The sequence below is a fragment of the Macrosteles quadrilineatus genome, unplaced genomic scaffold, assembly GCF_028750875.1.
Source record: "Macrosteles quadrilineatus isolate MER2022 unplaced genomic scaffold, UCM_ALF_1.0 Scaffold_2__2_contigs__length_208266976, whole genome shotgun sequence".
Taxonomy (NCBI): domain Eukaryota; kingdom Metazoa; phylum Arthropoda; class Insecta; order Hemiptera; family Cicadellidae; genus Macrosteles; species Macrosteles quadrilineatus.
The window spans coordinates 160,073,121-160,089,248 of NW_026542595.1; the positions used below are offsets into that span (position 1 = coordinate 160,073,121).

The 16,128-nt window shown below is 35.7% G+C and overlaps 1 protein-coding gene across 1 annotated transcript in view; it reads left to right on the forward strand.

Annotated features, from left to right (window-relative positions):
- Positions 1-557: 557 nt before the first annotated feature.
- LOC128987837 (uncharacterized) overlaps positions 558-16,128 on the forward strand; it is a 54,532-nt gene continuing 38,961 nt past the window's right edge. The window contains exon 1 of the mRNA XM_054408873.1: positions 558-888. Within this exon, the coding sequence (XP_054264848.1) occupies positions 769-888 (120 nt within the window). The 5' untranslated portion in view covers positions 558-768. The remainder of the gene's footprint in view (positions 889-16,128) is intronic.

Here is a 16,128-nt window from a genome sequence, read left to right on the forward strand (position 1 = left end):
CATCATGCTCAATGATGCACTCGTTTGTGCTATTTGCTCCTTACCTCTTCGAGTTTACGTACACATACGTATGATAAAACCCACATAAATTGCAAACTGTTCACTACCAATCAACCTGCAAAGCGGGCGCATCAAAGCCAAATTACATCCCGTAACTTGAAAACCATTCGTCATTTTTTATAATAATAAAATACAATTTGTCATGCGGGTGACGTAAGGGATTACGGTTGGATTAAACCCGCCGTCGCCAAAGCCAATTTACCATTATGGACAAAGTTCCCTCCGAAATGAGGAATTTGCGCTTTTATTGCCTTATTAGTCGCTTAATATGGGCAAGAGTCGTCAGAGAAGAAAAGCGAGGCATAATTCTACGCCAATTTAATGCCTGCTTGCCTCGGGCCATAAATTTTGTCCGCAGTTTACAAGAACTACCCCCACTTCCTCGACTGGTGCTGCTCTAGCGGCGGCGGTGCGAACTACACAGACACACCGCCCTCCGCAGACCTCCTCTCCTGAGTCTGAGTGCCCTCCAGTCACACCACAGATACGAGATTCAGTCTCACCCCGACGCTCGTGGCGGCAGGTTGTCCTCGGATCGTCCTGTTTGCGAACGCGTGTACCCTTAAAACGATATCTTATTGTCATTTGGAACCTACAAGTTTTAAAATGATCGCTGCGTATACATGACCGATGCGTTTCATGTAGTATGTTGTGTGTGAATTTTGCGCTAATTTCGTAGTCGTATCAGTTTGGTGCTTGATTGATAAGATGATGAGTCTGTGGACCTTATCTTCTGTCTTCTACTTGGTCAACTTGCTAGTGGCTGCCGAAGAGGAAGTTGGATCTCCTCTGAGGGTAGCCCAGTGCAGAGCGAAGTGTGTCTATACGGTAAGTGTATTGGTTTTACCATTATGATATTGTATATAGTAGTTGATATAAATTGCGGGTGAATCCAACAGACCATGTATATTTAAGTATAAATATTTAAATAAGTAAAAATACATTTGAAATATGTTTTCAAAAACTATTAGGTTTAATTAAAACGCACACGATTCATAAGCATATTATCAATAACAGGTGGAACTAATAGTGATAAACATACAAAGTTAATTGTACGATACTTTTACAATTAACTTTAAACAATTCCATTAAAATTGATGTTCATGCAAAACGATTGAAGTATGAAATGAAATGGAGATTATGATATAACTGAAAGCAAGGACAAACCCAAAGTGTGATATCTATTTTGACATTTACTAGAGAATTCCACATTAATTACATGTTTTAACCGAAGGAAACAAACGTCAAGCTATAAGGCCCCGGCCACACGAGGCGAATTTAAGCCGCGCGGCTTATCTTCGCGCGAAGTTAAGCCGCGCGAAGTACCTGGCCACACGGGGCGGATGAACCGCTTCCTGTTGGGTTTTCCCAGTATCAGTACCCTATTTAAACATTGTTCAGTTCACTCTTTTAGTCGTGGACGAAACATTATGTTAGTTTGTGCATTAGAAGCGTGTGGTGATATTGAACCAAATGTTAACAGAAATCATTGGGTCCATCCCTTCCAAACGGAAAAACCATTTGTGTTTACGAGCACATGCGAAACCATAGTTCGGAGTTATTTTGGTTATTACCGTATGTATGTGTTTAGTGTTACTGCATCGTTCGACAAGTTACTTGAATTGCGCTAACCACATATAGCTAAAGAAGATACACTCATGAGAAGTTCAATTAGTGCTGAGGAACGTCTGACAATAACATCAAACATTTTTTGAACACTACACAACCGGTAACAAACTAAAAAAGCACTGGAAGTGTCCGAAGAATATCTCCAATAAGCGCGGCTGCCGCGCGGTCGAACCGTATCGTGTGGCCACTCTCATAAGACTACGTGTGTCATCCCCCCCAACGCGGCTTAACTTCGCGCGGTCGGGGGACGACATGGCGCGGCTCAACCGCACATGCGGCTAAACTTCGCCTCGTGTGGCCACTCTCATTTGATTCAATGTGTTGTCGAGCCCCTTAACTTCGCGCGGCTTAACTTCGCGCGGTTAAACCGCCTCGTGTGGCCGGGGCCTAAGAAATACAGAGGTAAAACGATCAATATATTTATCACGAATCTACAAAGAATAACATTAGGCCTAAATTAGTGTTTGAAAAGCAATTAAGACTTCACGTTTAATATTAACAAATTATTGAGGGAAAGCAGATAAAATTTATATTATATCTAATAGCCCTACAAAATCTTACTTGATATAAGCCTAACTATTATTAAATAATTTAAGTACGCAATATTTGAAAATATCTGGTAATTAATAATACAAATAATAACTACCCACTATTCAATTTCTCAGCAATTTGAATGAACATTGTATACCCATAGATCAATACCGGCAACGGTAAGGTCAAATGGAAAAAGAGTCAATTTATACAGCATAACATAATGTGATAATAAATACAATATCTGATAAGGTTTTGAAACCACCAGTTGACAAAAATATGCAGTGGTTGGATATTTCCTTGGATATAAACCGGTAATTTTATATTTTGCATTTTACACACTCCATGAAATGAATAATTTAATTGCCCCAACAAAAACTGTCACAATAGGGTTACAATATAATTCCTACAACGGGAAAACACGAACAAGTCACGAGTAGTAAAGCATCAAAGTTGAGCTGGGAAGTTGCAATGTCACGTGTTGCGAGCTGCAATAAAACGAGTCTCAAATAAATTTGCTACAACCTCGCCTTTTATGGAACCATTAAAATACAAGCTCCAGACGCACGGTACGTCATAATTTAGCCGTTTCATCTGCACAAGGGATGATCTCGTGTTTATACAGGTAATAAATTATTTGTCACTTTTATGAACGCTCGTTTACTTTTCGAGATGTAAAATTTATATGAATCCCTATGTATAAAGGTATAGGAGAAACGTTAGAAATCGTTTCAGTATTTTCTTCTTGCAGTGTTTGAATAGAAGTGGTAACGATACTGTAACTGTTTGTATTGTTAAACATTGATTTTGTGTAAGTTTGTGTAACTTAAAGATTTTAGTGATCACTTTATTCGAAGCTTAAACTACTGTAATTGGATTTATATCAGTTTTACTGCATAATGTGTAACATATAGAATCACTAACCAAACTATAATGTGGAAATTAAATGTTATGGACGAATGCTGTAATTATAATATTGACTACTTTTAAAATTAAATCATTAGGTAACCAAGTCAATTTTCTTTACTGAAATAAACCTTAACCGTCCTGTTCTACTGGAATCAATATCCAGTTAATCGAACGGTGCACCCTGAAAAAAAAAACACTTAAAATTAAACTGGAAAACGATTTGAAAAAAAAAAAACATATTTACCAAATTCTACTCAACAAGATGATATGGAACAACTATATTTAAAGGATACAGTTAAGTGTAAGCTACTAGAGGTCAATACTGCATCCCCTACGATAATTACCACAGAATATAATTTTCTTAAAAACTACGTTTTTATTAGGCTATTAAAAACCTCCGCTTGACATTATTTTTATTTTCCATCCCTGGGGTAGTTTCGACCCACTCTCCGGGGGTCCCCTCCCTTGTCGCCGATACTCCAGATAACGCCTCCCCATCACCAGGGACTCCTACCTGGGCCCTGGGTCACCATGACGGATGGCTTCCGGGTGTGGACAGTCCCCGGTGTCGGCATACTGATAACAACAGGGACAGATCCTGGCCTGTGATAACGCAGGGGTTCGGATTATTTATGGGAATTTGTGACGTAGTAGTGAAAACATCGCCGAAATTGCTTTTTTGGTTTTGTAGTTGGATCCTAAAACGATCAATAGTTACCGTTTATATTATTGAAAGATTTTATATCGATTACGTGAAACATGGTTTGGGGATTCATTGATTAGCTTAATCGTTGAGTCGTTATCATTACTCAATATCATAATGACAAATCAATGTTATGGAAACTTCGATAACGAGACGTCTCTAACTACTGTAGTGGTATGGTGGGAGAGGGGGAATGGCTAGGAGAGAGGTTCCCCTCTAATGATCCGATTAAGTATGATTAATCGAAAACAATATGAAACAAATATAATAAAGTGTTCTATATAGTTATTGAAAAAATAATTAGTAAATATTTGCTAACTAGAACACTTAAGTACTGTTTTGCACAGATGCTATAAAATTTATCATCGATTTGTGTATAGTTGAGGATGGATGAACTTGTACATGGTTTTAAAATTTCACTCCGGTACTCAACGTTGAATAAAAACTTATTTAATAGAGAAAATAGCACAAAAATGGGAAAACATTTCCATAAAACTAGACATTTGAGACGTTTACATGTAACAATAACATTTTCATTTTACAGTATATTTTATATACAATTACAATTGAAATTCCGTTACTACTTTTCGTAACGGGAATTAACTACTGTAGTCTCAATCGTTAGAAAAACGTAACCTTAATTGATTTCAAAACGCATGAGATAACGTAACCAATAATGTATTTTTAAAGTCAAATTAAAATATGCAAAACAGCGCCTGCAGCTTGGAACGCATCCCGCCACACAGGGTCCCTCATTTGCATGCTGATGGGGTCCGGAGACTCGTCATGGAACCTTTCCTTACCCCAACTATCGGGGAGTTTAACAATCTATCAAGCTCCAAAAACAAGCACTTCTCTGTTTGAATAGCTTCCCGTGATGTCTTTGTTCAATTTCAACCCCTTTTGTTACAGTCGGATCGAATCATATCAAACTAGGATTAAAACTATTTAGGGCGTAAAGGGGATGCGAGGGCTTTTGAAAATGTTTGGATACAATCTTCGTTATTATTATAAGTTTAAAGTTGTTGTTTTATAGTTTATAAACAGTTTTTAGTTTGGTGACAATTCTTTTGTAAATTGCGTGGATACATAAATACAAATAACATTTCATCAACACTAACCCATAAAAAAATGCTATTATTCGTAAACGGTGAGTAGTATATTTACAAATTAACTTGGTCTGAAGTAACGAAACAATTGTCTAATTTAAATATCTCATAAATCAGGATGTTCGAGTACCGGTAACGAAAATTATCTCGTTAAAAAGGGGTTGAACCATTTAAATCATGATTTATTTGAGTTTTATTTAATATTATTGAGGGAAAAAGTAAAATTTTTGTATAAACAGATTTTTTGGTATATTAGTTTAAGTTAATTTAAAGGCTTCTTCTTCAGGAAGCAATCATAACATTAAATTTTGAGTATGATTACTTTTGATTTATATTACAATAAAATCAAATCAGCCTTTTGATAATTAATGATTGGATTCAACTGGAGTACACTGTATTTGCACTAATGGCAATTGCACGCCGGGTAATAATCAAATGGCAATCCTGATGCGGTATTCATGTTGCCTAGCGTAGAGTTCAGGCGCTACTTGTGACAAAAAACAATTTGACTCAAGTTCAACTCGATACTGTTTGAGAAATGTGGAGATTCTTAGCAAAATCGGAACGACTATTTTGGAAAATAGTAGGCTACATTAGATAATGTGAAAATATTAAAAGTTTGATAACATTGTACACTCACTATTGTTGAATTACCTGAGAGTGTGTACGTTCACTATTAGTATTATAGGTATTATTTACCGAAAACGGGAAGGAAATGTTGATTTAATTTTAAAAATAACAAAAAATATTTTTACCCGATTATTAGAGTAAAATAAATTAGGGTAGGCCTACCGGTATTCTGTTAAATAATGTGTTAAGTTATGAAGAATACTTTGACCTACGAATGAAAATCTTATTTTTAAAATCTTCCATCGTTTTATAATTTCTACATGTATACGAAAAGTAGTTGAGTAGTACTGTATATTAATTTGTTTGTCAGTAAACTTTTAACCCTATTACACAGCCTCCCAAGATAAAAAGATGATTCTACCAATAGTTTTATACACCTAAAGTGTAACAGACAAATTCCATTACAAAACTAGACACTTACTTGGTCCCGTAAAATAATGTACAAAAGTATATATTTTTTAACTTTTTTTTAAATGCTCTTAATGAAATTATATTCTTTGTTTTATAATAATCCACAAAGTACTGGATACAAAAATGTTGGAATAGAATGATAATTTCGTTAGTAAAACATATCATTCAACACCATAAAACCACATCCTACCAAAATAAAAACTGAAAATCACAGTTGATTCTACCAATAGTTCCCTGCACAGTCCTCAAAAACTAGACACTTATCAGTGTAACTAATTGATTATCGGTTGTGTTGAGTGGTTCAGAACCCACGTCTGTCCTTTATCTGAACCAAGTAAAATATGGAAATGGAGGGCGCTCAGGAGCGGACGAATTCCAGATTGTTTTCTTGGCCCAGAAACAAAAACACTATCGACCCTGGTATCTGGTAACAGAAGCCAGGCGTGGTGTCCGGCGAGGATACTGGAGCTGTATTTTAACGAAACATGTTTCTCCGATTAGTTGTCGGACCTGGAACAAACCCCCCCCCAAACTACCTTCCAAGGCCAGACTAGGCTAGAGACGGAGACAGCGGTAGCGGTTATTTTAGAAAAACTTTAAAAATAATAGGTATTCTACGGACGTTATTGGTAAAGCACGTGTTGTAAGTGAAAACTAGATGACATTTTTGTTTCTCAGGTTTGTGTGTTATCTATGCCAAAGGCATTTTTTACGATTTGAAAGGTAAGCGTTTTAATCCTGGTCTCGATATTATCTAATGTCGAACTTTTTGTTAGCTACGAGTAGCATGGTACCCCAATCACAAATTTTATCTGGGTCTGGGAACGATCTCGATAAGAATCGAACTAGCAGCCTTTAGGTTTGAAGGCGAGCACTATAACCACTCTGATACCCGGGCATTAAAATGGTGGTAAATAATTAATGGAGGTTTAATACATTCGAACTATAACCGAACGAAAATTGACAAAAATAAGAACATTTATAGAACAGGTTATGCATTATTTTAACTTCTTTCTAAATTCAAATAATCCTTTTCTGTAATATCTTTTTTGCAGGTTTGACAAATAAATTATCTGGGATTTCAAAAAGTACTCTTGTCACTACAAAACAATAACAAATTGATTCAGATCAATTGATAAATAAAAATGTGTTTGGGCTTTACAAGGCGACAACCGTTGCTTTTTTATTCTTTCAAATCTTCATATAGATTTAAATTATAGCACACTGTGGCTTCCATTGCCAACAACATTCTTTGATGCATTACACAGCGATTCAAGTTATCTTAAAGCACTAGAAATATCGTTTCTACCTCCTTTGAAATCTACTGCATGGTCTAAATTATCGTACTCCACGACAACTACCGTGCCATCATCCTACATTATCGTATCCCGGTCCGTACCGCCAGTAGTCCCCCCACCAGTGAGAGCCGATACCATCTCTATATTTATACACTCCGCCGTCAGTCGGACATGTTAATTATATCTCTTATTTATTAAAGTCGTGCCTCTTCCTTAATGTTGTCATTTGTCTTTTGGGAATCTGGAGATTTTAAATCAGACGTCAAATGATTTAATGTGAGGCCACCGGCGGCGGTGCATGCAAAATGACGAGGAAGTTGAGTGGTTTAGGCGGCTACTCCGGTTACAGGACGAGAGCCCAGTGCACTCCGTGGACTTAAAGGATTTCACAATTGGTTTAATCTATTGGTTTCGGAACTATGAAAGTGCTTCTATTCAACATGCTTCCGTGTTGCAACTGACGCGGTGCAAAATTTAGAATCTGTTTACATCTGTAAGGTTATTGTAGAAGCATGTTTTTTTTTTTTTTTGTAATTTATCAGTTTGGATAAGAAAATATCGATGTGTGGCGACCAAATGCCCAAAGCTTTCATACAGTGAACTTATCCGATAGCTTTTAAAATTAATAAATCAGTAAATATCCTGTAAACACTTTTAAGTGTTGATAAAGTACAGTAAGCCCTTGTAAGGTTGGAGTTGTAACTTAATGACACTAACTGTTGCCTTATTTAAATCTCAAGGAAAAGCCATTACAGTTAAAATGTGGCTAATAATACTGTCAGTAAATGCTGTAAATGCCGATTTGACAAGTTCAGCACTTTATTCCTTGTTTACAAATTACGAGTTGCAAATAGAATGTCTCTAATTACTGTATACTCTCTGCTCTGTGTTAACTTATTAGCAAGGATTGTGAACCATTCCGTACGTCGTTCAATTTTAATAAAGAGTCGTGACTCTCATATAAATATTTATAATATTTTTCTGTGGTTTCAGTCATAAGATTATATACACTTATTTTAACAGAATTTATTTTAAGATCGATGAGAACAAAAAACTAGCGTAATGTTGCGTTGTGCTTTTAACGAATAGTCAGAATCAAAATTAAAATCGAAAGTGACCATTGATTTAAAATCACCACATCTTTAAAAACACGTTTAAATGACGGTTTTGTCGAACAGTAGAAAGCTGCGCCATATTTGTGTTTGCTTTAGTCGTCCAGTGTTTGTTTGTGTTGTTTGATAACGCCAATCACGTGGTTTTGGTCTTAATCCCTTCCGTCAACCCTGCGATCATTGTTTGATCAACGCTCTTGTAATTCCATTGATTAGATTTGATCAAGTATTGTTTGCTGTGGTCAATATCGTGTGTTGAGGGTAATTAATTTCAAAGTCCCTTTTGGTGTAGAAATGTATAAATAAAGTAATTAGCCATCTTCTTTACTTCATAAGATAATTATTTAACATCACATCTAAAGCTGTGATCCGCCGCGATTTCATAAAGTTAGTTAGTTATATATTTCTCTTTAATATGTGATTTGGTGCTATTAAATTGATTTTTTAACTATAATTTATTATTTAATACTGTATTAGGTTTTATTAAACAACTACAACCTCTGAGATAGCTGATGAGGCATGAATCACGCAACATAGAATAAACAGTCACGACACAATCCCCGAAACGAACAATTAAAGTCAGAGAAAGGTGAATGTGAATAATTAGGGAAGAGGACATTTAAATTATATTCTTCAGTGACATACTTTGGTGGCCATCATTGACCTACAAATGTTTTGGAAATCCTGGTTGTATTCAAAATACATCTTCGACAATTAAATTATACTGTAGTATCCAAAAGTCAATGATCAAAGTATAAGATCTAAAAACAAATTCCAACAAAAGTACGGTACTTTAAAAAAGAATTTGTTGTTGTTTAAAGGGATAATGTGAAAAATCTTTAAATAACCAGGTCTTCGATCCGATCCTGAGAGGTCTATAGTATTTTGATGGTTGGATACGGTGCTTAGCTGTTCTTGATCATTGTGCTTCTATTCAGTAGTCTTGCCCTAAGAAACACCTGACCATTCTGCTAACTTTCTGCATTCATATTCATCTTGTGAAACCATATAAGTACAAACCTACGTAGTTATCTTAGTAGAGTAATCAGGTAAATCCATGCTACATACATACATTGATAAGTAATGACCTTGATCAGTGTTGTGGCCTTGATAGGCTAAATTATCGTATAATCAGCTCTGCAGCAACACAGCTGTTATCAGAATGATGAATCGTCGCGCGTTTCCTGAGCCACATCTTCAGCTTTTTTTACTTCATCAAAAACTAATTAGGATACCGTAACGGATTTCAACTTGACAGCGAATTAAACGTGATGTTTTTTGCCACGGTTTGTTTTTGTTAATGCGTTACTGATGGTGTTTTCGTTTTACAATTTTCATTGATTTGTTTATAATTAACGCACGACTTTATTTTCTGAATATTTGTTTTGTTGAATTTTAGTTCAGTTAAACTGTATATTAATGATAGTGTGTACAAACCACTGTGAAACAACAAACAAGTACTGGTGAGGTAAATAATGTAATGGGTTTCGTTAGCTTATTAATTTGGTTTGCAGGATATAACATTTCCGTTTTTTTTGTTAGTAAATTTGACGTTTAAGGTCTTCTTCAGAATTAAATTACACTAGAAAAATTAAGAAATATTAAAGCGACTTTTTTATTAGATTGATTATTTAAAAATGAAAATTGTGTATACGACGGAGATTTGGAATACAAAATAATTTTAAATAACATCCGTATACATTAAAACACCATATTCTCCATAAAAAGCCCCTTTCAAGATAACCCCCACTTAAGTTATCTATTCATAAGTGAGTTGTTTTGTAGAGTTGTTCGTTGTATACATTGTTCTATTTCAATCAATCTTGAGTTTGAAACAGCCCTTAGTAAATTAACAAACCAAGCAATTTAACAACCTTTTAGCGCGATCCTATATACCCCCAGCTTCTTCGTCTTTTCCTAGCTACAAAGGATTGTCTTCCTGAACCATTTTCACGTTACGCGAGTATCGACCCAGTGAAAGTCTGATATACGTGACTTTCAACAAAACAAACACATGTTCGCAAAGTCGTGCCTGATATGAAGCAATCCCAGTATAACACGCGCACTGAGCCGAGTTATATACAGCGGTGAAAGTTTTACTGCAAGAACGTTTTCGTGTTAGTTTTTCTGGGGAGATTGTAGAACGGTGCAATAAATTCGGATATAGCGGCTCGACGGGGCGATGGGGCGATGGGGCGGTCTCTCATGCACGAATCATGGCTATATAGACTGTCGTGGCGTCGTGCTTGCTAATATAGAAAGGTTGTGTGAGTGAAATTTAGATTTGTTCATTTTTAAATTGTGTTTCGAGAAAGCTAAGATGCAATTGAAGAGTTATCAGTTCTTTATGACAATATGGGTTAATTGAGATATAAGGAAAGACTACGTTACTGTTGTTTAAAGATTATTGTGTTAATTTTCCACCACGATAAGTAAATATAGCTAATTCCCAATAAGGAAATTCGCTAAAACGGATCTTTCACGATTTTTGGGGATCTGCAATGTGATCTTGGTTTAAAACGTTACTTTATAAGTACACGCACCCAGAAAAGATAAACACGACCAATAAATAGCAATTAAAATATCAAAGAACAGGAGCATTACTTATTACATACACTAATTACAAAGATAAGCATTGGGTGTGAGAGTATTGACATTTTTTGTAAAATCAAAACCGAAATTTTACACTGGTGGGCTGCTCACTGTTTTAGAACTTTTGGGCTGAGTTAAGTAAAGTAGATGCAACTACTGATTTAAATGGAGAATGACAGGCAATCCGTCATATAGGGGTGGTGCGGAGGCTCAGACTATGAAGCACATGATTAATAATTAATGAGGAAACTAGAATTCAGTAGGTAAGCGTTTGGGATTTAGCTATGTTAGCTAGTTACATTTATTGGGAGGGTCTTCGTATTTCTTTATTTTAGATAACTCAGCGTCATACATTTTTGTACTGTGCTTTACAGACTTTACAACTGGAACTATCTTAGGTGATTGGGCGAAACAGCGATATTACATAAAAGTAGGGAAGAGGATGACTGTGTGCCGAAATGGGATTTTTTTATCAAAATAGTAATAGGTACGAGACATTATAAGGTTATTGAAATCAAATGCAACGTTTTTTTTTAATTTTTTTACCCAGGTGATTAGAGAAAAAATTCTACTATCTATCCAGATATATTTTTTACTGTCCGCTTCTCCACATTTACAGATTAACTTCATTCAAGAACAATATCAACCAAACACGTCTCTGACAACATTTTAACCTAATCAATCCCTTAATTAGACAATCCGCATAATATATCACATCCCTGCCATGCCTCCCGTAGGCAATCAATTCACTGAGATCAGTTAAACGCCAATCACCGATCAGCTGTTGGCCGCAAGCTGCACTGGAAGGATTAAGACAAAGCTGTTGGTGATTGACATTATCAGAGAGCAAACATGATACAATCAACAAACACTTGACGTGTACAAACAGCAAACACATCAGGCGATGCCTTCCAACAAACAAACAAACAACTCAGCTGATTAACGAGTGCTGACATGTGTGTATATATGGTTAAAGGGTGAAGATTGGTGATGATATGTTGCCTGATGGAAAATACTAGATGTAAGTTAGTTTTAGACATTAAAAATTGTAAATACAATATTTACGTGAATTGAATTAGTGGTTAGAGGACAGAGCTTCTGGATAGAACGCTTGGGTTCAAATACAGCCAATCACGAAATCAATGCCCAATCAATAGTTTAGCTATAATGCTGGAACACAGTGGTTAAGATCCTAAGCCAAGCTGTAAGCTTACTAGTCCAGAAAACGAAAATGAAATACATCGCCGAGACCAAAAATGTCTTTGAATTAACTAACTCCAATAAAATAGCTACACTCGATAAGATGAACAATGTACTGTAAGTAATTGACTCAAATTTAGATTTAAAAGTTGTTAAGATGTTTGGTTTTAGAACATTGTTTATTGTATCCATCCATGCCAGTGGAAGATTTTTTCGTAAGGTAAGTTTATCGGTCCAATCCCTGCTCTTGTTACTATCCAACATCTGATAGCCCAATGACATGCCATCTGGGTCTGGTAACGATCTTGGCATGGAATCGAACTAGGGACCTTCAGATTTGAAGTGGAACACTACAACCGCTATAACCCAGAGATACAAAGACACTTAACGATTACTTGTGTTTCCAATGTGGCCAATTTCTCGTAATGAAACCTATGTAAAAATAACACCAACATAACACATCATCTTCCAAAAAACACCTTTTCCCGTGACTTTATTGTATGTTTCTACCTAACAATTCCTAGACACATAAAATGAACCCAAAAAATCATCTTCATTTACGTTTTCGTCAACGAAATCTAAACACAAACACAATCCAAATACTGGCAAAGTTGGTTATTTATCGCATCCGTTTCGGAATTATATTTATTGGAATATCGACAAGTGCGGATTATTAATTAATTTGACAATTTTTAATTTAAACTAAGCGTTTTATAATAAATCGTCGCCGGATTACTTGTGATACAAGGCTGTAATCGGCTTAAAGAGCGTCCACGCGCTTAGCTGACAACTTTGCATGATAAATATGATTTTATAAACCGATTAATAATGGAAATCGGCATAGAATCAATTATTATTATGATAGGTTATCAAACCAATACAGCTTAAGGAGCTTAAATGAAATTTCAATTGAAATTCTAAAACGCTCTAATTTAGTATTCGATTGGTAAATAAGTAATAGTATGAATATGATTCGGCAAGAGCAAAAATGACATGTTTTAGGACAACCGGCTGACAAATATTGTGCGAGGAAGCAATAGGTGACAAAAATAATTGTATTTGCCTACCTATGACCATCACCAAAAATTAAAAAATCGTTGCTGACCTATTATTGCAAAGTAACGTTATTTACAATCACTAATCCAACCATAACCTGTCCAACCATGACGGTAAACAGCATATTACTTAGCTGTAACCAGTTCCACGTCACATGTTCCAGTAACACGTTACCAGGTACAACTACTGTACAGGGTGCGGGACATCTGTCCAATGACATTCCAGGATCCCAACTTGTGGCGTTATTAATGGATCCACTCTTGTGTTTCAGGATATTCTTTATTATGAAGATTAACGAGCAACTGCTGCATTCTCATTTGTCTTCATTCATTTTCTCTCTATTTGTTTAAGTTGATCTGTCAATCGAGTAGTGACAAGCGTAAATTGGTTTATTGGAACAGTCGATATGATTCGATTGATTGATTGTTTCAATACAGGTGATGGATTTGTGGTCTGGATCGAGTTGAATTTGACCACGTGATTTTGTGATGAAAAGGTATTGAGGTAGTTCTTATTTCGTAATACCAAATCGAATAGAGAAAAGGAAAAATTTTATGAAATTAATATTGCATTTGTATACAATGTATATAATTAACACTCATAAACCAATGGTAAAAACCTGTATATTAATCTGTTTACGAAAGAGACATTCCAAAAGAACCTGGAAACCTCCTTAAAGAACTAAAAAATAAATTGGCAAACATGAATATTTATGAAATTATATGAAAATCCTTCTTCGTTGAGGGTACACAAGGTATCAGAAAAACGAATCACAAATTAATCATGATTATTAAGTCAAAATGTAAAATAAAAAACAATGCTGCTACAAACAAATATAATTCGTATATAATTTTAAAACTTCGAAATTGGGTATCTACTTCAGGTTAAAATTAAGTATAAATTCATATTTCCACAAATAATTTGTTTAAATAAATTCCACTGAATGGCCTCCAAAACTAGTTTTTAATAAAAGGTCAATACATATTATAACGTTTAGTAAATGTTTATAACCATTACAACGAAGTTAAACAATCCCTTGATATGCATATTCAAAATAGCAATCATCTTGTATAAATGGAGGACCACACTCACCACAGCACGGTCTCCTGGAAGGTGTTTTTAAGCCCTTCCCGCATTTGCATCTAGATCGAGTCGGAAAAGGGCCAACCCGTTTACCCCTTTTTGCTTTCCTGTATTTAATAATCTATCAGCGGCTTTGCATTTGAAATTCTTACCCCTTCCCTTCCCCACCACCGTCCGGGACCCTTCGTCGCTTTTATTTTGTTGTTAATCCCCTTTGAATACAAAGTAAAGCTTGTTTTGAAATTATTCGACCATAAGTTTAAAGCTCTTTGGGGCTTTGGGCCTGGCGTTTATTAATGCCCGGTGCTGTAAATACAAGGTTTATGATTAGTTTTCATATTAGTTTTTAAGTCTTCTATATTATTATTGACTTAGTGAAATATTGTAGATTAATTGCATTACATAAAATAGACATAAAAACGGATTGTACTAATCGAAAACTAGAACCACTCTGAAATAATCGTATTCTTTTATAATAATAATCACCCAAAATAATTTTAAACAAATATAAAATTGAATGAAAACATAATTTCTTCAAAAAAGTGTATTGAGACCAACAATCTTAATCTTGATACTTGCACAAACCATTCTCAAAAATAAATGTTTCCCTGTTATTTCACAGTACTGCAAAACGGAAAAACTTTCTATATTGAGAGTTTTTCATGTTTGTCCGGTGTAAAGCCGGTGATTAAGGCTGTAACTACGCTGTCGTGCCGCGGCGTGATGATCGAGCAATCAAGTAATCATAAACAGCCTCGCGGTTTTCGCTTCAAACAGTTTGTTTCTGTGACCCTAGTGCTCCTAGCGTCGTGCGTCAACAATAAACATTCTTTATAAATTACCCAAGAATAAACAAAGAGGCCGACGCGGTTAGAGGCGCAACGCCAGGTAATGACTTCACGTAGACAGCGCATGCGGCCAATCATATGCGGTCACGTGACTACTGGCTACTGCGCATGCGTAGTGATTACGCAGTGGAAATCGGAGTTTCCGCACTACTATGTATAGTATACGTGGTGAACAATTCATTTGAATCACTTCTTCTTCTAAAAGAAATGGCATTTAGAGAAAAATCTTGATCAGGGGAAATAATTTCACAATTCTATTTTTAAAGACTATTTTGATCAATTCAAATTGGATTCCACATCCTCTAATGTTAGCTCTTTGACCGGATAAACTCTGAAGGATTATTGTATCCCTGTCCAGCTACTTAGTTGTTTATGCGCATGCGCCAGACACGCTACTGCAGTTACCAGTTCACTGCGCATGCGCACTGGTGACCGGTTCCTAACAAGCGCTACCACTCACTACTCTTATGGCTTAATTACGTCATTCATAGGCTCATGATGGTTTTACTGCGGCGTTTTGTAGTTTCCCGAGAAAGCACGAGTATTTATAGTTCTAACGGGCCCGACTGAGCATGGACATGTTAGCGTTTTATAGGCCAATCGGTTTTGATAGCTGAACTGAGATACGGAGTGGATACGTTGGGTTTTAATGAGCGAATCGGTTTGTGCCAGGTCAACACGCGTGGAATGTGGATGTGAATAAAAGTCTGTTTGTTGAAGCTTCGGGTTTACTTCTATCACTGGATTTTCCAGAAAGTATCCCGTGTATGAAGGGTTGGTAAATAAGTTTATTTAGCTTGTAGAATCAATTATTTTTGTGATGTGATAAACTGATTAAAGTAACCTATTAAAATGTTAGTGTGCACATTTGTGTTAAATAAATTCTTATCGTGAATTTAATTGCTATGAAATCTTTATGATATATATATATATGCGTTGATGACACACAAGGTATTA